This window comes from Ischnura elegans, chromosome 9 (genome assembly GCF_921293095.1).
Source record: "Ischnura elegans chromosome 9, ioIscEleg1.1, whole genome shotgun sequence".
NCBI lineage: Eukaryota > Metazoa > Arthropoda > Insecta > Odonata > Coenagrionidae > Ischnura > Ischnura elegans.
In genome coordinates, this window is record NC_060254.1 from 80,212,828 (window position 1) to 80,237,399 (window position 24,572).

The 24,572-nt window shown below is 36.6% G+C and overlaps 1 protein-coding gene across 3 annotated transcripts in view; it reads left to right on the top strand.

Moving 5' to 3' along the window:
- LOC124164879 (guanine nucleotide-releasing factor 2) overlaps positions 1 to 24,572 on the top strand; it is a 97,269-nt gene that overhangs the window by 62,890 nt on the left and 9,807 nt on the right. Inside the window, exons 7-14 of one of the 3 annotated variants that reach the window (XM_046542100.1) lie at positions 2,542 to 3,064; positions 4,116 to 4,259; positions 6,546 to 6,891; positions 7,605 to 7,799; positions 9,864 to 10,075; positions 13,593 to 13,637; positions 20,430 to 20,604; positions 22,796 to 22,975. In XM_046542100.1, coding sequence (XP_046398056.1) covers positions 2,542 to 3,064; positions 4,116 to 4,259; positions 6,546 to 6,891; positions 7,605 to 7,799; positions 9,864 to 10,075; positions 13,593 to 13,637; positions 20,430 to 20,604; positions 22,796 to 22,975 — 1,820 coding nt within the window. Of the gene's footprint in view, positions 1 to 2,541; positions 3,065 to 4,115; positions 4,260 to 6,545; positions 6,892 to 7,604; positions 7,800 to 9,863; positions 10,076 to 13,592; positions 13,638 to 16,686; positions 16,702 to 20,429; positions 20,605 to 22,795; positions 22,976 to 24,572 lie in introns of all 3 variants that reach the window. The other 2 variants (XM_046542101.1, XM_046542102.1) reach the window with 2 other exon arrangements.

Below are 24,572 nucleotides of genomic sequence, written 5' to 3' on the forward strand. Positions count from 1 at the left end.
AACCGGAAAACGACAGGAGAAACATCTTCCATTATCGGAGAAATAAAGAGAGAAACGTTATTATTCGCATTGATTGTTTTCCTACAAGAGATGTTTCATCATTTCTCAATGTGTGTGAAGTATTGGTTCACTTGCGTGAATTCCCAAAAATGACACGCAAAAACCTGTACATTCACCTCATTTAGTTTTTGTGTCCCTTTCTCCGCCGTATTGAAAGTTATGCAAAGAATCATTGACGTAGAGAAAATATTTTCTAAGCTTTAGCACTAAAAATAGTCGCGCCATAATCGTAAATAAATATAGTGAGGAAAGAGCAAAGGAAATAATTTCAATTGGAACGCCAGCAGAGAAGAAAAGAGACAATTATAAGCGCGGCACCATTTCCCCGACAGTGGAAGATACTTCTTCAGCCTCTCTCCAGTTAATAACTTACCCCCGTTGCAGGTAAATATGAACCATGCCCTTCTCCACAGTCGGGGAACGTTCCCAGTGGGTGGGGTGAATAAGAGTGGGAGGGGAATTGCCTGGGAAGCGGTCAGCGTATGGTGGGGTGAAGGGGGCAGGAGGAAGAAGGGTGGGGAAAGGGCTTTCAGCTCTGCCTCAGTCTACTTTTGGGGGGCGTATTTTTCTACGACGCACTCAAGCTCCGTAACCTTAGGGGGGGGGGGGATGAATGGGAAATGCTGGGGAAGGAGGGGTTTGGGATGCGTAAGGTGGGTGTCAGCAAGATCAGCAGAAGGCCGCGGGAGGAAGTAAACAAAGACTTCGGAAAGAAAGATCTCTCGGCATGGGAAAACGGGGAGACGCGCGAGAAGAAAGTTCATGGTTAGAGTTAGAAGTGCGTCTTCATTACGAGTAGCCTGAAAAATAAGTTTGTGGTTAATAGAACCCAATACTTAAGATATTTAAGTTGTTTACTCAGGAAGGCTATTGTATACACGAAAAGATACTACTAAAAAAATCTGTTATTTTTTTTCTTTTTGCCCTTCTCCATCGCCGCTTCCACCATGGGAATGGGCGATGGGCGCTCACTTGCATAAATGGGAATGAAATTGGGGAACTAACTCGTTAGCCAGATAAAAATATCTTAATGTTTGGAGGGCAGCTTGTACTTCTTTTTTATTTGGTGAAATTACTTCCTCACTTTCATCTTCGTGGTCACTGCTATTCTGACTAGTCCCGGCCGCTGCTTCTTCCGACGTATGTACCGGCGTCCCATTGTCGCAAGCCCGGAGATCATCGTCAATGGCATATTAATCATTTGATGTTGCGCGCTGTGCTCTTCCTGCTTTTTCCAAGAATTTTTCAAAATCATCTTTTAAGCCTCTAATACCCTCCGTGATTTTATCCGCTGCAGCTTCCTGAAGGTATAACGTAACGATTCAACTATAGCCGCGATATTATAGCAGTAGAATTTCTAGTAGGCAAGTTGTATCAATTACCAACCTCGAGAACATCCTCATGATGCGCTATCAAAGGGAATCCACCCGATTTCCAGCAATTTGCGATTGTACTGGAGGAAATAAAGTATGTCTTTGAACCGTGTTCCTGCAATGAAAAATGGCAATTGTATTAACTTTGCCATTTTAGCAAAGTTAACGAAATCGTTATTTCTCATCGCAGAAACACGGTTCAGAGACGTACTTGAAAGCCTGGTTGGCAGGAGTGCGATGCAAACAATTATTTTTGATGATGGCATTGATTGATAGATTTTCAAAATGCAGTCAGAGCGGTCACTTTTGGGGAGAAAGGCTCGGAGGGTCGAAGAGAGGGGCCAGTGAGGATGAGCTCGTCGAGGAAAGGGTCCCGGATTAGGGACCCTTCGAAGTGCTTTGGCGAAAAGTAGTCAAATAGTCTTCGAAGTACGTTCACAGCAGCCTGCCTTGCGAACGTACAAGGTACGTTCACAGCAGTGCAAAGGGTTAATTAGGAGTGTACGAAATACCCCGCGCGACCTTCTTGACATGTTAAACTACGAAGTATTGTCGATGCGATGTTTACGAATAGGCACGTAAATAGAGGCATTATGTCATTCGCGATATTTTACTTAACTCCTACTTCCCTTAATTTCCCACCGTGAGGTTTTAGGCGAACACTTTCTCTCCAAAGTTGCACTATCATTTACGATTTCACACTTATGATGAACCACAGTTGGAAGCGCTGATTTTTTTAGCTACATACGCCGGCGTAACTAGTTTTGTTGACAAATATTTCACCATAGTTCGTATAAACGAATGCCTTTCGCTCCTGGGGACCGATCCGGGGTTCGTAAATTCAAAAAATTTCGTAAAATCGAAACTTCGTATAATCGAATAGCACCATGTATTTACCATAGGCTTTTCGCCGGGACTGCACTATCACTTCGTATAATCGAAAACTTCGTAAAATCCTGCTTCGTATAATCGAGAGTTTACTGTATTGCAGTAAAATTGAAAGTTTTTGGTACCAGTTTTACTTGTCATAAGCTGATTTTTAGTGAGCTCTATGTGGTGTTATCCTGTGCTTACCTTTTTTGACTTCTGTTCTTGTTTTTTGAATCAGGGTGAGGAAGTTGTAGAGGACGATGAAGAAGATCGCCGTTCAGAGTCTGGGTTTGCATCCCTTCGAAGTTCTGGGCAGAGTTATGGCTTAGGATCGGCATCCCGTGGTTCTCAGCAGTCATTTGGAGAGCCCACCAATGCCACTACTCCTCCCCCTCTTTCTCCTCCTAACATGATGTGCCGAGTCATATCTCAGCAACGTCAAGTCCAGCGACGATTGGTGTCGACAGTGACGACGACTACCACCAGCACTCGCAGGGTCATCTCAGACCCTGCATCCGGGACCACAGAATCAGACGTCCTCTCCACCACTTCCTCCTCGTCATCTTCGTCCTCATGCACTTTCGCCCGTCATGTGCTGAGGTCTGGAGGAGGATCTCCAGCCTTAGCATCTGATGCTCCTACTCCTCCCCCTGCACTGCCAGAGAAGAGGGCTGCTGTGCCGACTCGCCTTCCCAGGATACCCTCTCAGTACGACAATGTGCCTGATGGTGGCATCATTATCCAGTCAACCAACACATCGGGTAAGAATTACATTCCACTCTCTCTCTCTCTCTGACTTACACTTATAAATATGCCATTTTCTCTGAATTATTTGATGCAGTAGATTGATTTTACTGAGGAGAAGGTAAGAGATATTTAGCCACTCATTATTAGGGGCACTAACTTGGGAAACATTTATTTTAACAGATCCCAGTTAAGGAAATGCCTTGATTTTTCACTAGTTCATTGGGACAAAAAGGTGTACAATTATTGCATGTATCTGTGGTATATGCTCAATATATATGTTGTTATATTTTAACATAATCACATTCTTTCTTAGTGGCTTTAGGGAAAGGAATTACCATATTTGCATGATTCTGAGATGAAAATGATTCTAAGACAACCGTCTTTTTTTTTGGAACTATGCTTGGGAAAATAATTAATTTAAAAAAATACATAATTACATAGTACCCTCTGTTTTGCCCAAAATCTGTGGAAGATAATTAATGGGGTGAACTATATCATGGCCTCCTGTAATAATTTAGTTTTGAAGGAGGGAATGCCTACTATATTCGAGTGAAAGTACTTGGGTGGCTAATTAGGAAACAAGAATCCTGGGCTGGTCAGCACTTGTTGAATGTGGGTTTTGCAGTTATCAATGTGGCATGTTTGAATTGCTTCATTTACAACCCAGTATGTTTTTCTTTTAGTTTTAATGTTTGATACACATTGGTGCTACTACTTGCATTGTCATCCTGGCTTTGCGATTTGCCTAAGAACTCAAAATTAATTCAGAATCTTGGTTAAGCAGAGTGTGTTTTATATTTTTGTAATGGTTGATGCTAACATGAGAGACTAATTTTTAGTGGATTTTAATATAATGGTGGAATATCTTTCAGCAGCCCCCACTTTCATTCTGCAAGAATGTTGTGTTTTTGCTCAATAAATTTCTTTGGGAGTTCTGTAAATACGCATCATAATGACTTGATAATTTAGGATAATTGATAGTTACATTGCCTCATTCATAGGTCTGGAAAGCCTAAATCAAATGTTTTCAATTATCAAATTGTTTTCATTTTAATGAAATTTCAGAATCCTTTACTGAAGTTGATGGAGAGGATTCAGAATCCACAGTCGTTCAGAGAGTGAAAGAGTCAACCTTAGTCAGCATAACGAATGATGTTGATGATGATCTTGACAAAAACCCTCCACCCTTACCTCCAAAGAACAGACAGAGTGAGTACATATTCTTTGGTATTCTTGTAGTCCAATGAACAATTTTAAAATTTTGAAATTAACCAGATGGACAAAAATGTAATATTGTTCGCTTTTTGACTTTGTCTATGCATATTTCAATTTTCTGTCCACCTAAATAATTATCTAAGTTTGGAGTCTAACTCATACAATTTCTAGTGACCGACTCAGTGTCATTACCATTGCCTATTGTTGAGCATCCTAGAAATTTTCTATTTGCAATAAAATGAAGAATAATAGAGAGAATTCTTTTGTATCTTGATGTCATTGATAAGGTTACATGCCAGGGTTGAACTATCAGAAGTTACTTCAGAATGAGATGATTCATCCAGTGTGCAATGGAATTAATGCTGCTGTAGTCAATGAATTGGATTAGCTCTTGCTATTCATATTATAGTCGCTATCTTTATCATCCATAACGTTAATTTTAATTACCGTATATCTCCGAATATAGTCCCCCCTTTTTTTTCCAAAAATGGCCGCGGAAAAGTAAGGGGGGGGACTATAATCGAGTGTAATCCAGTTTAGCATACTAAAGGTGACCATAAAGTTATAAATAACGGCATAATGGCTAATGTTCTCTTTCTATTTGAGTATATTTATGAGGATTATAATCGGAGATATTAGTAATTCTGCCACGTTTTACCGGAAATTAAGACAATTTTTACCACAAATGTTGTACAGATACGATTCTTCCGATTCAAATAGCATATCGAATATGCGTTTTCACGGAATCCATCGGGTAGCCGCAAACACACACTATCATTACATTAATCGAACACTAGAATTGAATCAATAGTATATGTACCCGTCGCTCATTTAATAATTACACGATTTAAATAATTGCGAAAAATAAACTGATAAAGTGAACCTTTCGTGACGATTTAGCATTTCATTGCGTCCGTAGCTACTATACGTCCATGTACCCGTGCGGTTCGTGTTTACAACCACTGCCTTTACCGCCTTCGCAGGACAAGAATGCGCAATAGGTGATGCATTTGTTTCTGAAAAGGCGCAATAATCGACGACTTTAAACCAGAAGCGCCGGCATTACTGCATTTGATCGAAATACAGCGACTCAGCATCGAAAGTGTGATCAATTTATTGAGGAATATCTTCAATTCGCCAGGGTAAGTAGGATCGATAAATTACGTCGCATAACGTTTCGCAATTATTTCCGCGATATTTTCTTTATAAAAAATAATTTTACGTTCAACAGTGAGGTGATAGATCAAGTAGAAAGATGAGGATCAATCCTGCGGCAGATTAGAGGCCATCAAAGACAGAGTTTCGATGCCAATTTAAAAATAGCCGTTGCAGAATACGCCGTAAATCATAGTATTCACAGCGCTTGCAAAGCGCTAATACATCGCGGAAGTCATTTCGGGGGTCTCGATGCGGCAGATTCAAAGAATTAAGAGGAAAATATCGTCGAATTTGTGCGCAAATGCAGAGCAGAAGCTCTTTGTGTAACTTAAGCAATGATTCGCGACGAGGCATTGAAAATTGACATAATTTTTTTTCAGTTTTAATGTTTGTTGGAAAAAGTTTAGGTATTTCTTAATTTTATTACTTTGATATTTGTAAGTCCTGTAGTTTAATTATTTTGCTTAGCAGGCATTTGATGGCAATATTTTTATAATATTTATAATTTATTTAACACAATTTTATATAGATTTCCTAAATTCTTCAGGTCACTTGGATTTGTGATGACTTGATGGGTGTGTTACACTGGATCTAAGGAAGTTTCAGGGCCAAATGCAATACTGTTTATGGGCTTTAAGTTAAAGCATATATATTGACATTGTCTGTAGTCATTTGGAAATCAGAAATATTAATAATTTGTGAAGGTTTAAAAAATACAATAGCCTTGGATACTTAAAATTTTTTCTCATTTCTTCATTACATCTGGTTAAGGAACTATAAATTACTGATACATGCAATGGATCACAACATGTTTTAGGTATAGTTATTTTGTTGTGATGGAAAATATGTGAACAGATTTGTTCTTAATCTTCACAGAAAATAATAGTTTTTATCAAATCTAGAATCTTAACTTGCTAACCACAGAAAAATTGCCTTCCTTTACATTTTAAAATTTTTCCCAAAACTGAGGTCTCAAAATTGGGGGGGGGGACTATATTCAGAGGGGGACTATATTCGGAGATATACGGTAATTCTCTTTGTCATTCTTTGGAAACTTGCCAATTTGTCTCCCTGAATTTTTTGATTCCCTCTATTTTGCATGCCCTTTATTCTTTCTTGTAGTCAACAAGTATATGGAGATGTTTGGAAACTGTACCCAGCTGACTGGAAATGAATACCAACGTCATTCAATGGAGCTTTATACCCATGTCCAACGAAAATGGCAGCAGGCACAGAGGGAGCTGGCGTGTCATCCGGCATCGATGGTTTCCACGTCATCCCATTTCCTCGCCTTTCAGCGCATCCATTCTCCTCAATCGGTGGCAATATCCTCATCCCGCTCTCTGTCCCTTTTTTCATCTTCTACCATACATTCCCCCAGTCTTCCCTCGTCACCGCCACACAATCATTTGAGTTTCTCTCTCGATGATCCAGCGGAAGAATCTCTTTTAGCCATGTCACAAATTAGGTGAGCATATGATTTGAACTTTTAGTGGGAACATTGAGATGTAGCATGAACTGGAGGAGATTTGGTGTATTGAAGTCCTTCAGAACAATAGTGTGCGAAATTTTGAGCATGTTGACCAATGAGATTCTTAGATTAGCTTTATATTTTGCTGTCTGCCTCATTTTTTCATGCTATTGAGTAAAAAAGGTGGGCATTTTATCTGGGGAAATACACTAATTGGCATTAGAAACTATTCAGAGGAAATTCCAGAATACAACTATCACCAATTGCTAATGCTTGTTTTAATTTGATTATTTTCTTTCCCATGTATGAACTTAATATTTCTCCCCTTCCCCTCCAATCACCCGACCACAGAGTATATATACCAGCAAATTCTGATGTGTATCACTAGTCTTGAAAATGGTACAGTGTAACCGAAACTAGTCGGCAATAAAGTGTGTGTTTTTTGTAGAAAAGCTAAGAAATTTCCTTCCAAACATTAATATTTCAATTTAGATTATCAATTTTTGTAATAATTTTATTTAAAGGAATTTTTCTGTGGCTAAAATTAATCATTGCGCTATCTCGGTCTTTGGGGTGGAGCTCTGTCAAGTTGTCACTGTTCATACGGTCTGTTGATGAGGCTTCATCCCGGAGACCAAGATAGTGCAATGATTAGTTTCATTCCCTTTCCTTCTGTATTTGTCTCATGTTTTTTTTTTCATCTTTTTTAGTGCTAATACTAGTCGTCCCACTTCTCCACCATTGCCACCTGCTGATTTCACCACTGGTTCAGATATCTCACCCCTGGATTCACCCCCTGCTCTTCCTCCTAAGCGACGTAGCCTTAGGGAAAATACCTCAGGGTCACTGCCTCCGTCATCCCCCACTCTTACACCACCTTCCAGAATGTCATCATCATCACCAAGGTGAGCCAAACTTATGTGCTGTTGATTGTCGTCAAAATTTCAAGCATTCATTTTCATTACAAGTACATATTTTCATTACTATATGCAAGTACATTAGGAAGACCATTATTGTGCTATTTGGAAATTTGTGATTTATGGGCTCAGAAATATAAGGGAGGGAACGGATGAGTAATAGTCTGAAAGATCGCTCTGGAAAATGAACGAGCAATCAAACTGAAAATTTATAGAGCGGTTGCATTCATGGAGAAATTCCATAGTTGGAGCACTCCCTCCCCAAGTATCAGACCATCTTGGAGTAAGGGACGCCCAGGCTTCTGCCAGCAAGTTAATTTGATTTTGAGTTCTTTTTTTTATGCAGGCCAATGATTTTACTGGATAATTTATGATGGACCTCCAGTGTCAGAGATATCTAGTAGTCATTGCCATGATAATGACTTTGGTGCTATGGGTACTATTTTAAATTCACATCTCATTTTTTTAAACTCTGTTTAGCAGTCATTTTTTTACTGAATTAAAAAAAATTATTACTAACCTCCTTTTGGCATTCTTTTTACCCTTTATTTATGCTATATGCAGGGGGATTATCTCTCTTTCCTAGTCTCATTTGGACTCGGAATTAAGGAAATAAAACTTTGTAAGGTTCACTGATTGTTTAATTAAGGGCACGACCCGGGTTTCGTAACTTAGTTACATCGTCAGGTGACTAAACCTGCATGCATCATACATTTATACCCAAAGTACACAAGTGACTGTGAGGACATCTGTCGGAAAGGAAAAGGACTAGTTGGGAAGCGGGGGTGAGGGTTAAACACGGACTGAAATCGGGAAAAAGGGGGGGGGGAAGGGAGAAGGGGTAGCCTTGGTTTGGGTCGAGGGTTTTTTTACCAGCCAGGGGAGGGCGGGGTTAAAGTGGGTGAGGAGACGAGAGCTAAAGAAGGTGGCGGTATTAGGGAAGAAGAGAGGGTTAGCAGGGTACATTGAGTTTTCTAAATGACAATAGCCTATGGAAGGTCGTTGAGTCCGGCTGTGGAAGGACATGGGTCACTGGGGGAATTTTGGTAAAGGCACTGCTTAGTATTTGTTCTTGGAAATTTTGACGGCACACATGTGGATAGGCACTTGAAAATTTATGTCACTGTAGGAGATCATTGATGGGGATGAAAAAGAGAAGTTATTAGTTATATCATTTGGACTCGTTATCCTTTCAATCTTGCATGGAATATTAATTCTGTAAAGCCTAGTATATGAGAAACCAAGAGTGAAAAGTAGATGTTTGGATATACTACACTGGATATTTTTGGGAGGGAACGCTCTCATTGGAGAAAATATAGCAAAAAAACTAAATATTGCTGTCCCGTGAGAAGACCTGCAATGGATTAGTGTCTCCTCTCACTCGTTTTCATCTTCATATCTTTGTGGGATTGCAAGGTTAGTAATAGTGGGGTTATCCTAGGAGCCGTACATTCTGAATGACAGCTGAATTCACAGCTAAATTGACTTGTTATAGAGCTAGCGCAAACAGGAGCACTTGGTATAGATGTTTGATTTCTCTATGCTTTTCTCCATGGGCCAACCAATGCAAAAAATCACTCTCAGTAGTGCTGCCCTTGCTATAGACAAGGGGTTCCCAAACTGGGGGGCGCGCCCCCCCTGGGGGGGCGTGACACCCAAATGAAATAGGTAAATAAAAAAATTACAAAAATAATTTCCTCAGATCTTTGAAATAAATTCTTTCTAAGTTTTCATAATTGTATTCTTTCTATTCTGCGTTACCACATTCAACAGTGAACAAAAAAATCTACCTACTCACTGTATCAAGTAGGCACAAACTTGTACAAGTAGAACAAGTACTTGTGAAAGTAGGAGTTGGTATGTACGGCACTGTGGAAATAAGGTATTGCAAAATGGAAAGCTGATATGTGTAGCGGGGGGGGGGGGGGGGGGGGGGCGTGGTACAAAAAAGTTTGGGAACCCCTGCTATAGACGGTACATGTCATAATAGAGTTGTACATTATTTCATTTGTATGAAGTGGCTGGTGTACTAAATTCCTTGCTCTTGAATAGGCCTCCTGAAGAAACAGTTGGGCCACCAGTTGAAGACACAATACCAGCTCGAAGAGTTGAGGATGAAGAAGATGACGATGAAGTGAACCCTCTGGAAGAGTTGGATGTCACCAAATATCTGTCATTCAAGCGACCAGAAGAAGACGGTCCAGAAATACGAGGGGGCCATGTCGATGCGCTGGTTGTGCAAGCAACCAAGGCAAACAAGAACGGTAAACCTCTTCACATATTTTCCAAGTTACTTTCTTGATTCTCCCCCTGTTAACTTAACATTCATTTCTTAATCATGATCAAGTAATTACGTAGTAACTTCATGGTTTGGGTTAAAGAATGTAGCATAATTGATTGACTGAACTAACATAGATTTTATCTGAGTTGATAAGTAGGATTCTCTATTAACTATTAAATAGTTCTCTGTAGATTATTTTGGGTAGATTTGAGGAAGTTTTGTTTTAGATAATGTTTCATTTTTTTGCTACTGTAGATCACTGTTTAGCTCTTGTTTGAACGATTTTTTTGAATTATCAATCTGGATTTTCCTTATCTAGTCCCCTGCTTTCTCCCTTGTTATCCTACCTAATCACTGCGATCACCAGTGATAAACCCATTTTTCCATGGTAAAGCACCAAGAAAGTTTTTCTGTTTGTAGGCTATGGTCGGTTTGCAATTTCCCAGCAAAAATAGGTAACTCGAAGTATCTATTTCTATTGCAAATTTATATAATCCGATGACTTTTATTTACATCTGAGTGAATTATAGCTTCATTTAATTAATTTTAGCTGAGCAGTTCACATTCTGCTGGTGTTTATTACAGATCCCACAGCTTTTAAAAGAGGTTGAAATAGATAATCTGAGAAATATTAAAAAGTAAGCTCCATGACTGCTGATATGTAGTGTATTGACCATATTTCATTGCATATATTTAAGTTTTAAATGCATTTATGCTGTTTGTAGCTTATTGCTTTGAAGTACTGACTGAGCCCACTGGCATTTAAAAAGATACCCAATGAAAGAAATTGTGAACCTTTTATTTTCAATTCTTAGACTGCGTTTTTCAAGGTGGTATTTTAACCAAAAAATTCTGAATTCGTTTTATATGTCCCAGACTTTAAGGTAGCATATCAAGTGCGGAAAGGACAAAATTTTGGTGACTTTTTGATCAATGTTTACTTACAAAATTTATGACACAATTTTTAATGAAAGTAAGACAGAACATTGATTAGTATGCACCAACGTTGGTGGAAATTCACAACTTTGATCATGCTGTAAGTGAGATAAACGCATTACAAAGGGACAGGTTTATATATAATTTCATTAAACTTTTGGAGAATTTGGTGATACATCATGGTAGCCATGAAGTTACAAAAAAAATTAATTTTTTAGTGCTCTCTTTCGCCATTGAATATGAAATCCTAATTGTTTGTTTACAAAAGGGCTGAATGTATAAATTCCAAGGGGAAAAATCTTCATAAAAGTTTTGAATTGTAAGAGGTGCCACGAATCTATTGTATTTTTTTCCTGATCCCCCCATACAAAATTTACTAGCAGGTACAAGTAAAAGTCATAAGCTTTATAGTCACAGATTCTTTACATGAAATAATGGTTCTTCCAATATTATTCGTAAAGTGGACCAAAATTTAGTCAAATAATTTACTGTTTAATGATAGGTAGAAGTTGTTGTCCTAATCCTTTTCATCTGAGAGTTCCAAATTAGTGTAACGGTGAGTCCTGGAGTACAACTTAGAGACTAATTACTGCATGGTAAATGTATTAGACTTGTATTATTTCCATGAAGTCTTCAGATTAGGCTTATGCACTGAAATGGGAGATCTGAAAGGAATACCTAATTCTGCATTAGCATTTACCCAGATGCTTACTGATTGTCTTTCATGCCTCTGGATACGCTGAATTAATGCTACCTGCTATACATATGCTTTTCCCCTTTGCCTTAAAGTCATGCCACATGCAGCACATGAATTTGACAGCCAAATGTTATACAGCCAAATCCTGGAATTTGGCTCTCTATCTCTGTATTTTGATATAATTGTATTTCTATTCTTTAAATTCAACAGTTAGCTTATGCATTGAATAGATTATCACATCCTCTGGAAAATATTTAGGCCTTCGATTCATCAAGTATATGAAATTATTTATCTTTTGGATGATGAATATGTAAAGACTTATGGTGAAAACCTAGATAAAGAAGGTTTTGTCCAAGAAAGCCAACAAAAGTCATGGAATTCAAATCATTTAACATACTTTATACCCTGATGCTGTAAATTTTATTTATTTATTATGTAGCTATTGGATACTTTCTTTTGCACCACTTATCCTTTGGTGACATTACAGATCATAATGCATATTTATTTTAAATGATAGTGTAATAATCATCATACTTTTAAGATACATTGTCATGAATTAACCACATTTTAAAAAGTTATTGTTGTAAAATAGAATAAAGAGAGCGAGTTGTACAATAGAATGAAGGTATATTTTATGCATTTTATAAGGTAAAAAAATTTAATGATAAAGCCCATTTCTTTAATAATTTCAATAATAAAGTACCAAACTAGGCATAGGACATGTACTGGGGTGGAATAAGCCCAACTAATTAATAGAAGAGGGGTGAAGCTTGTGCTGAATCCCTGACTCAAGGGTTCCTGCTATTACATAGAAACTTTAGAATCAAGTTTAAATTTTTTTCAGTGGAGAAGATTTTTGAACTTAAAATATGACAATTACTAAATGAGAATTTGCTATTTTTAAGTTGTCTTAGGATCTGCAATAGATGAGGAATTCTTCTTTGAATTAAATAATTAAGATGGAAATCATAGACCAATTTTTAGTACTTACACTACTGTCATCCTTAAAATGTTTGGTATCAGATTCAGACCTGATGGTAGTCTGATTTCAGACACGTTTCAAACTGATATAAGTTTGACCCATTTTTGGTAGAAAATGGAAAACCACATCCCAAATTGAATTTATGTTGGAGTTTTGAGGAATTAAGATGATAGTGTGACAGAAAATAAGATTCACCAAGAGTTTATTTTGAATTTAATGAATGGCGGAATAATGGTAATAGCTTGCTGTCACCAGTGTCTGTCTTTGCACTGTCTATGAGAAAGATGTTGTGTCACTGCATTTCGTCTGTAAAATTCTACATTTAACAGTTACCTAATTTTAATGAAGGCAAGTACTTATTTCTCATTTATCATTTAGCAGATTTTTCTTTGGAAGCTGTGCTCGACAAATTCTTTTTTTATGACATTGAAGTGACACATTCTTACCTTGTAATAATTTTCTGAAAGTTTTCCTTACCAAAATATTTTTCATGTATCTTTTTGGAAATACAGAGCACAATAGTATTATTCAACACTGTTTGCCCAGTGGACAAATAATTCCATTTAAAAGATGACTTACATATTACACTGTGTATATTAATTATTTTCATTCTTAGTAAATTCATGTTGAAAGTCAGGTTTGCAACATTTTTTAAATTTATTTAGTCCTGATTTGTTTTATTCGTTACATATATGATCTTAAATAGTGATTCCGCGTACTTATTAAACTCTAGCTTTTTCTTGTACAGAAAACGCTATGAGTTTTGCTTTCTCACTTTAATGCTTGCAATGATAGTTTCCCCAATGCTTTTAATGGCTTCTACTTCGTTGCCATTCATGAATCATTAGCCATGGAGCACAGCCCTAAATATTTTCTTGTCTCCAGGTGGTGTTGTGATCATGCTGGTAGGAGGCATTCTTGAAAAGAGAGGCAATGTATTCAACACATTTTTTCTTTTTTTTATATCTTGTTATTCGTTGTTTTAACCACAAATCTTGCCTTCTTATTAGACGTCTCCAGCACATTCATCTTTCAAGTATGCATTTAGTTATCAAAGAGTCAATTAGGTGAAAGTACCTATTATCAGGAAAAAATGCTTCATGCTAAAATTTCCTTTTCAATAAATATCTCCCTGTATATTTCTTTCAATATGTAAATTATTATTCATGCAGACATTTTAACCTCAAAAGCTTATTGTAGCTAGCTCTAATAAAATATCCCTTCCTTCACTCTAGATTTCCATGTATTTTTGAAGTATCAAATATTACTCTCTCTTAGGTGCCTTGATGATAAGCTTCAATATTGCCCACTTCTAGCTCATTTAGGTTGATTTTCATAGGTTCTTCATTAGCATCAATTTTGTCTCATATTATGACTATCCTAATTTTCCTGTACATAAGCTACAGATGATTGTGTGCAATTAAAAGGCTATGTTATGTATTTATTGCAAAATTACTAATGCTATCCGTTTTCGGGCATTCCCTCCTTGAGTGTAGGTCGAATTATCGTAGGTCGTTTTATCCCATGCAGTAGAAAGCGCTTCATAGTGATTAGATTTTGTATTTCCTTCATCATTTTCAATTTCATATCATTCATTAATGTACTTTAAATGTTTGGCACGTGATTCCTATGTTAAAACTATACATATATGCGGGTGGTATTCTGTGCCATCATTGCCTTCTTCACACACTAAATGAAGTCCTTCCTGCATTTGATGGCCTTAGTATATTTTTAATAGCATAATCATTGTGTTTTAGCTCTTCATTGTTATTTCTCTACTGTTCTCTAGTTATAGCTTCGTATGCTTACCTATTTTTTTGAAATTTCTAATACTTATCATAATTATAACAATTTTTTGATAGATTTTGGGAGTGGAAGGATAGATAAGTTTTTTTTTCATTAGTAATTAGAAATATTGCATATTTTAAATCTGGATTATTGTTGTTCATTCATTAGTGTTTTTCATTTTTGTGTTTTTAATAATATTTTTGCGTTAGATAGAATCCCCATGAGAAAGTTTCCCATTTGATGAAAGTTTCACCAGATATTTGATTCCTGTATTTTCGACCGAATTCCGTACTCCTGTATCAGAAAACATATGTTGGTATCATCACTAGTGATGAATGGTTTTAAATCTAATGAATTGTTGGTGAATAAATATTATTAATATTTTGCCTCATATGTAAATAGTTTTGATCTTGATGCATTTTTACTGAAAATCCTAATAAATTGCTAAAAAAAGCTGCTCATCTCTTTGCAAATGCTACCTTACTTTGCACATGTATGTTATGCACATAGCCATTTCTTCGTGTGATGAACCCAACATTTTTGTCGTAGTTCTCATCATAAATGTGGTTTTTCAGTGTAAATGTGCAATTTTCATGTCAATTTAGAGGATACCAAGCAATTCACACTTCCTTAACCCATTAGTGCATAGCATCCGATATATCGGACGTGTCCATGTCTCACATTAATGCTTCTCGAGTCGATAAATTCAATGAGTCAACTAAAATATTAGCGGGACGGTGAAGACAGACATCCATTTGAACTTAATAAAGTATTAAAATTTGGCGCAAGTCAACTGGAACCCATAACAAAATAAAATACACACGTCCGATATGTCGGACGCTATGCACTAATAGGTTAAGTTATAGTTGGAAATCCAAAAACTGTCAGAAATGTTTGAGGCCTAAAGTTAATTAAAAGGACATATCTCAGAAAAATGGCATTCGTCTAGATTCAATTATTGGAATTCAATATCCTTCATTGCTTCAGATGGGACAGTCTTGGGATTGGCCATCCACAGCCAAAGAGCAGCAAAAGGGAAATGATGGCTTTTGCTAGATGCAATACATAATTATTTCTCTTGACAATGATGGCTTTTGCTCTGAAAGAGGACTTTTGCTAGCAGGAATTTTTTTTAATCATTATGAATTAAATTAAGAGCTAGTTTGGCTACCTAACACAAAATACTGTTAGTGTAAATTAGCTGTGTTACATCAATCTCGAATTTCATTTCCCATTATTTATTAAATGAAATCATATAAATCATTTTAATGACAATTCTCCGTTCCACTTTTTAACTATTAAATCAATTTTTATCAGCCATTTGTTGTGCCTTTTGAGCTCATCCACAAGTTCGAAACACCTGAAATCTAATCTTCCATAGCTTGGGAACTACCTTGTTATTTTCCCTCTGAATTATCTCTCGGCCGCAGCAATTTTTTTGTGATTTTTGGGGTATCCCATTTCCCTCATGTGTAAAGACTTTGTCTTGTCCAAAGCTAATTGAGTGGTGCAAATCAATAAAAAAAAATTGCTACTTAGATTTGAGACATTAATGTACACTTATAATTTGGTGATGTAAATCAAAGAGTTTGTGTGTTTGAAAAATTTGCTTATTTTTAAATCAGTAGGGAATATTTAAGCTTTTGATGGATCAACTTCTATTTATGTATTGTTTTGTGCAAAAAGTAGGCAATTACAAATAATAGTTGAATTTTGACATGGTTTCCAGAATATATTTTGAAGTTCTTGATTTTACTTGTAGGTAATGTGTTGGAGGCTCTAAATATTTTTGCTTAAATTTCAGCATTTTTTTTCGATAATCATTTCTCTTGGCAAACTATTGTGATGTTTTTTTTTTATAGTTTCACTGCTCTAAACTGTCTTTGTGGTATTTTTTGCTGGTTCAGGCTTTTATTCCTTTTTGTTTTTGGCTGATGAGAAACTTTTTGAGAAAAATTTGGAAATACTGCTGTTATTTGAGTAAATCAGTCTTCACATTGGTTGTTATTGGTACCCCAAATTTCTGTTGAAGGAATAAATATTTTGGCAAGAGGTTATTTTCTTTGGGGTTTTTGTTTGTCCGGATTGGTGTGTGGAACTAATTTGCTATTAACTGTCTGTCATTAATCCTCTGGATTTACTAATTCTATGTCTTCTCTTTCTTGCTTGCTTTTTTGTGTTATGACTAAAGAGGAAAATGAAACAGGTGAGGTGCATGTTTAAAATATTAAATGACAGTCACCACTGTGCATGCTACTCTAGAATGTTTTGGAAGATTGTATTCAAGCTATGCCATATTTTCTAAGCATAAAGTATTTCATATGTGAAACGCGATAACCTCCACGTTATGCTAATGGAAATGTAGGAGATTTTAGGGCCATGAGTTAGTTTGATGATGTCATGAGTTGTTTTGCTTTTCATGTTATTCTATCAAGGCATAAAATACCCAGTGAGGAGAATTTATGACTTATTACATGTAAAACGAATAATTTAATCAAGTCATGTGTTTTTAATGCCTTTTTATTGCGCTTTGATGCTTTTTATTAGGCTTTGGGCTTGATTCTTATTTTAAACTATGTATTTTGAAAAGCCAAGTCTTGAAATTGAATTCCCATATTAAACGTACAAACCACATATCGATGGCTAAGTTCTAACAACACTTATCTCTCCAGTTTGAGGCAGGTATCTTAAGCAAAGTGAAATAGCATTAAAAAAATAAAATGCAATTAAAAAACTACTCTTTGTTTGCAAATGAATAATTCTTTTTCAGTTTTATGAACTTTTGGTTTTAAATTTCATCGTACAAGTGAAAAAAATTATCGTTTTTTTGCACTCCTGAAAAGTTGCTATTTTTGAGATATGTGCCATTGTATGTATAATCACCTTTTTTATAATAGCTCAGTGCAAAAAAGTGGATTAAAATTGCTCTCTTATGTATGGAGGAGAAAATATTTTTCATCAATTTGCTTTAACAATTTTGCATTAATTTTGTTAAATTTCGAAAATATTAGTGTTTAATAGAGCCTGATCAAAGTAAGGACGATGTAGGCACAGTTGATTTTTTCTCTAATATGATTCAGTATAGTGATGTTTGAGATATAAGCAGCACAGGTTTGGGCACATCCTTCTGATAAAATATTTGTTTCCTTTTTTACTGATGAAGTATTGTTTCATAATTCATCACCTATATTCAAACTTGTATGTTAATTATAACATAACATATCTGTCACTGTCAATCAGAAATTTTAATCAGATTGAGACATACTTACTTGTGGGAATTTTTTGCACTTCAGCCATTGGTTATCTGCGGTCATGTTTTGAGCCACGTACATCATAGTGGGGGATTACCTGTCACGTATTTGGAGGCAGGGATACATTTGTATCTACTCCGTTTTCCATTGGTCAAGTTTGAAGCTGAATTCATGCTGAATTTTTGCATTTATTTATATTTAACCGTAGGATGTGGTCTTTGGTTGATTGTGTGGTTCATATTTACATGGATTAAAAACACAATAGGGTAGTTTCCTTCATCAAAGAAAACGAAAGGCATTGATTGCGATTCGTTACCCACCATTAGTGTATTCATAATACACAAATTATTTGGTTTTTGAAATACCGGTTTAGACGAATGGCAAGGGTCAAATTTTATCCTCATTAGAAAAAGGCCAGATTGGCACCCATGCGATGCCACTCCACGTGACGTCACAGGGACCTAGTTTCTACACGAGAGGATAGGAGTTATACATCGTCTGAGGTTACCAATGCATGCATGAGGCACAGAGCTCAGGGAAACATGTCTTAATAATCACCTATTAAAACTGGCTAAGTTCGGAAAGTTTTCTTCGTTTGATAAGGTATTAATAAACCTTTTTTAAGCCAAGCGCTACCATCCAGCAAGGTACTCAGCTATCCGCTAGCATCCTGCGACGTATCAGCGCTAAGCCTCGCCTCAAGGTCACCTCACCGGGCGGGAAGGGGAACCAGAAATACGACGTACGGAGATATTTCCCGGCATTCATACTTAAGCGTCGCGTTTTCGCGCGCTTGAAAATTTTCACTTTTCATTTAATCGCGAAAAATAGATGTTGTCATTTAAAAATCTAAAAGCGTGAAATACGTACTCCAGGAGTAATAATCTTTCGATTAAAGCAATAAAAAAATAATAGGAAACCACCCTATTCCATTTTCATATCATTGTAGAAAAAAAAATAATCATTATCAACATTAGTTATATTTGTGGAATTTTGAAACTGTTGGAAAATTTTTCTCAGGACTTAAACCAATTTAAAAAAGAAATTATGTATATAATTTATGGAAAATTTCGTAACATATGCCTGGTATTATAATTCTCTCCAAGAAAAGAGAGGGAGAATGAGACACTCATATGACCTGACTTTTTCAGATTGTCATTTTTTTCATTTTCAATAATTGCAATTAAATGAATGAAATAAAAATATTTTTCATACATCTTGGATGAAGACTTGTACAGATGTTTGTTTGATCAGCTTAAGCTCCCTTTAAAAGTCTTAAGTCATTAGTTAGTCTCATGGCTCTTTTTCCCTCTGCAACAAGGGATATTGGGAATATTTTAAATGCAAGTAATGAAGTTAGCTTGGTTTTGAGTTATTTTTATGGTATAGAACAATTATCTTACATGGCAATTTACCATCTACCCCCTCTGTAAGATACGTCTAGCAGTCATCGCCATGATAATGGCTTTTTATACCATGGTTACTAGTTGAAATTCAAGACATACTCATTTTTTTAAACTCAGTGATGGCTCCTACAGCCTCCTTTTAGCATTCTTTTCATTCTTTTTACCCTTGATTTATGCTGTACATATTTGCATTTTTTATGCTTTTCTTATATTTCCACCAATGACTTTCTCCGTGGTCAAACTCTAGGTGTGTCTATCAACTTCTAAACTCAATGGTCTTCGTCCTATCCCATGCCAACTCCTCAAAAGCCAATGGAAAAATGTGACTTTCCATCATTTCAACTGAAGCAAACTCTCATATTGAATAGAAATTTGAAAACGTACCATTTCTCAGTTTGATTTTTGAGAAGTAGGTGTGAAAAGGATAAAAAAATACTTCAGGTACAGTGAAACTGGAAAAGAATGGAGTTAGTGAATTTATGGGAGGTTTAGCACGAATACCTCCAATTATTGGTTCTCCTTTTGTGCAAATTACTGCAGCACATTCAATACTTCCCCTTAAAGCAGTTCTGCTTAATCCATTCTCCTTCATATTAGTCATCAGAGATATGAGTCTTTTGTACAGGATAGCCTCATACTTTCTTGTTTGTTAATGTTAGACTTGAATTTCCAGATCAGAAAAATCTTGTATTGAAAAATCTTGAAGTTTTACTAGGAGTAAAATGATCATTCAAGTTAACCCTTGTACCCCTAATTTATTGGTCTGCTGTAAGCTTTAATTCCTTTGATTCTTAGTGACCTTTAAAAAAAAGCTCAACATTTTCTTCCTGCATCAAATAAATTTAAGAAGTAATTTTAGCCACTGAAAAATTAATAGCAATAATATAATTTTCAATTCTCATGGATGGCAGTTTTTATTGTCTTTGCCGTCATTTTGATCTTTTTGTCAGCTGTCAATCTTTAGTGAGGTAGGAGTAAAGTAGCTGAGGGTATAGTATGGAATGCATTTGTATCTAGTTATTTTGAAGTGTAATTTTTTCAAGAGGAAATAAGTGAAATTAGGATGTGTTTCCCTTAAAACTAAATCATTTAAGTGATAGTTAGTTTGTTGGGTGAGAGAGACTTACGTTCCGCGATGACTTCCATGTTGGAATGTGAAATGATAGTTTTTAATTTACATGCTGTGCTTCCACAGAGTACATAGCTAAAACTGTTGAACGTATTCCATTTCATTTTTGACTTTCTCTTTAATGTATTTTATTTCTGTATTTTTATAGACTTTATGTATCAAGAAGCTTTCCTGACCACCTATCGAACATTTCTTAGTCCAGCTGCATTGGTTGATAAGCTTTGCTTCCGGCATCAACACTTTTCATCCTCACCTGATCATGGGAGGCAGCGGGCAGCCCGTAATGCTCTCTCATTATTGGTGCGAGTTGTGGGAGACCTTACGTAAGTAGCGTATTGACTCTCGATTTTCTGTCACTTCAGTAGTGAATTGATTTGTGGTTCATAGGTTTTTCAGTTTGCAAGCGTGACTGATAAGGTGAGATCGCGAGAGTGGTGTTCATGATCTGAATGGCGATGTTAGTTTCTGAAACTATACAGATAATGAAGAAAAAGTGTCATGGCTTTCTTCCACATAGGCTCGGGTTCAAGAGATATTCGCATGTAAAGATTTAGCGGACCATGACTTCCCTCGAGTAATCGCCTCCTTCCAACGACTGTGGTGACCGAGTGGTCAAAGGCACTGCTCCAGTGGCTTTTGTCGCGAGTGTCCGGATTTGAGTCCCAGTGGAAGCAAATTTTTTTCTCTTATAATTTTAGAAACCATTGTTACAGACCATCCCCATTCATTTAATTAGTTACTTTGCTATTATTTGTTTTCATATTAGTTCATAGATTTTAAATCAAAATGTGCCTTACTACGTGAATTTAAGGATTTAATGCGACGTGATGCGAATATCTCTCGAAACCAGGCCTATGTGGAAGAGAGCCTCTACTCTTTTTCTACATTACCTGTATAGTTTCAGAAAATAACATTGGCATTCAGATCCTGAACATCACTCTCACGATGTCTCCTCGTGAGTATAAGCTTGATCTGAGTTTTTAACTCAGGAAATCTATAAATAGTTTTCAAATTGCTGAACAAATAGCTAATATTCATGATTGACAAAACCATTTGAAATACTCTTCTATTGATCTGAGAACCAAATCTTAATCCTCCTCCTTTTAATTAAATCTTTCATTTATTTGTGGATTAAGTAAATATTTTCTTTCTAATTATCCTCTATTTTAATGCTATTGAAGTGCATAATATGCATTAAGTTATAAAGTGTCTGCTGCAGTTATATGAAACCTAGTATTTGTAGTAGAATAACTGGTATTTGAATCACTCGTCCAAGAATTCATTTTAATTGCAAATCTATCAAAGCATCCATTGAATCTTGGAATCACTGTCCCTTTACAGCTCTTAATATTTCTATTGCTGTGTGATAAAGTATTTCAATTGAGATGTGGGTTCTGTTTATGGATACTAACAGCCAACTTGCCCATTTTTAGTGGAGCCTAAAAAGTTTTGGTCTTGATAAAATGACTGGATAATATCTTAAACAAAAATTAATCCGTAAAGATGATGGTTGATATCAATCTTTTTTGTGCACCGGTTTTTTATATACAATAGGAGTCTGTTATTATGAGTTCAGAAGATCATTGGAAAATCATTTGTTATACCCAATGTCCAGCGAAAGTTGCGTATTTTTCCAGTTATTACGGCTCAAAAAATAGAAAATTTGACTTTTTTTACATTTCTAAACGTGAGGAAGTGCATCAATATCACAGTGCTTATGTTAGAAATAATGGTATTTGAATAAATGGTGTTGAGCAACATGGCCTGGGTGATTTGAAATGGATTGACCTGTATGGCTACATAGCACATCATCAGCATAGGGGGGGGCATGGGAGGCACATGCCCCCCCCCCCCCAGACCCTTAAAAAATATGCAAGAGTTTTAATACGGTCCCATTATCATTGCGTTCGTTTTGTATTACGAGGTATCCTTGTGTCCTTCTGAATAAAATCCTGGATACTGCCTTGCTTGTGCCCCCCCAGAAAAAAATCCTGGATCCACCCCTGATCATCAGCCTCCCTGTCCAGAAACAGTAAATTGAGTGCTATGGCATAGAAATATGACACATTGGGGACGATGTTATCAGTAATTTGTAAAGGATGTGAACAGGTTCCATTTTTCTGCACTAATGATGCCTTGCCGTGATGGCATACATCTGAAATGAGCTTCTAACCATCCTGCGGTCAACATTTAATACGGTGTTATCCTGAGAGTTATACACCTAGGATAGAATGCCATGAGGAAGAGCTTGTAGAGACCTAGCACAAAGACAAGTACCCATTATAAGTGGATGCTTGATCCCTACCAACAAAAACAATCGCTTTATTTAGCACTACCCACACTCAAGGCAGTGCTCGTTCGTTGTAGACTACTACTGTACGTATATGTGCATAGTCGCTTCCTCTCTTGCATTCAATGTGCTCTGTTGAATAAAAATTGATAAATTTAAATGATTTACTGTCCTGCTAGAACTTTCTGATTGTGTATAACTTCAGATTTTTTTTCCACTTTCAGTGTATCAGACTTGGATAGTCCTCTACTGAACACATTGGTGGAGTATGAGCAGCAACTGGTGTGCTCAGGTGACCTAACAATGGCTCGTATATTTCGTCTCAAGCTCTTGGAGCGCTGTGAGGCCAAGCGGCTTCATGAGGCACCCCCCATATTGTTGCCATCCCTCCATGTTTACACAAGGTGAGAAAATAGGTATTTGTCATATTTTTTACTTTTCTGCAGTTAATGGTTCAACTCTGCAGAAGTACTGGCTCGTTTAGGGGAGCCTTTACTAGTATGGGGGTTCCATTTGAAGATGAAAATATTCTCTGTCAAGGACATGAATTACAGTAAAACCCCTTATTTACACTTTTCTAGGGACCCAAGAAAAAAAGTGTAAATTGCGGGAAAATGCAAATTGTGGGAAATAGAGAATTTTCACTTTTATTCATATACTGGCTTTGGAAATGTTAATTTTTTAATTATTCACTAGGCATTATTCCATAACATTGTTTCCCTCTGAAGCACAGTGTTTTTGCTGGCAGCAAAAATTAAAAAATGTGTAATCCTGTTTTGTCTGCACTGAAAACATCTTTTGGGCTGTAACCTTCCAGAACTCTAATATATTCAGATTCTTTCCACTGAGTTGCTGTCTCTATGTTAACATCTTTGCTTTCACCACTCACCATCTTATATACAAGACTACCTATTTTTGAATCTATCCAACCAACCATTATAGATGCCGTGGAATCTTCGATTCCCAATCTTGTGGGGAAAAACCTTTTCTCAAGGGCCTTTGGGCCTGTTTACACGATACATTAACACGTACGAGTTAATTACTGCTTGCATGAATGATTTTTGTGGACTGGAACGGGACATGTACAAATGTAGGCAGTGGCAGATGCAGGATTTTTTTGTGGGAGGGGCATAGAGGGCCTGACAGGCAAAAGATCTTGTCTTAATTGAGATTAAAAACAAGATATAACAATGACTTTACAAAATTCTCTTTATTTTTATATCAAAGTTATTCTTATTGTATTTAATGATTGAGCCTCCTTGAGTAATACACAAAACAAAGCAAACGTAATGATGACCATCATCGGCGGATCCAGGATTTCTTGCTGGGGGGGACAAGCAATGCTGTGATTTTGTTCTGGAGGGGGGGGGGCACAATGATACCACGTTATGCAAAACGAATGCAATGATAACCGGACCGTACTAAAAATCTTGCATATTTTTTAAGTGTCTGGGGGGGGGCACGTGCCCCCCCTCCCATAGATCCTCATATGATAACCGTATTCAAATTTTGTCTATTTTTTTAAGCATCTGGGGGGGCACGTCCACTGCCCCTAAATCCGACTATGAATGCATGAACCAAATTTGAACAGGTTCCATTTTCTGTTCATGCATACGCACAAGTTGGGCGAATACACGGTGCATTTTGGTGTTCATAATTTAGACATTACTTGTACGGGTTAATGTACTATGTAAACAGGCCTTTAGATGACACCATTTGCAGGGACATTTGATGATCTTGCACCTAAAAACTACTCTTTTAGAATTCGTTCTATTTATTCTTACCTGGAATTCTTCACATATATTCTCTTTTTTGATAAATGTCCGCACTGGTTTGCATATTTTACAATGGCATCGCGATTTTTCACCACGGTCATAGAGTTTACATTACTAGAGAGAGTGTAGAGTATTTATGACCACGGTATTGAATGTTGAGAGATCGGATTGCCAGTCTCAACATTCGAGTTGCTTCGCCAGCGTTTGAATCGATGCGGGTTCCGGT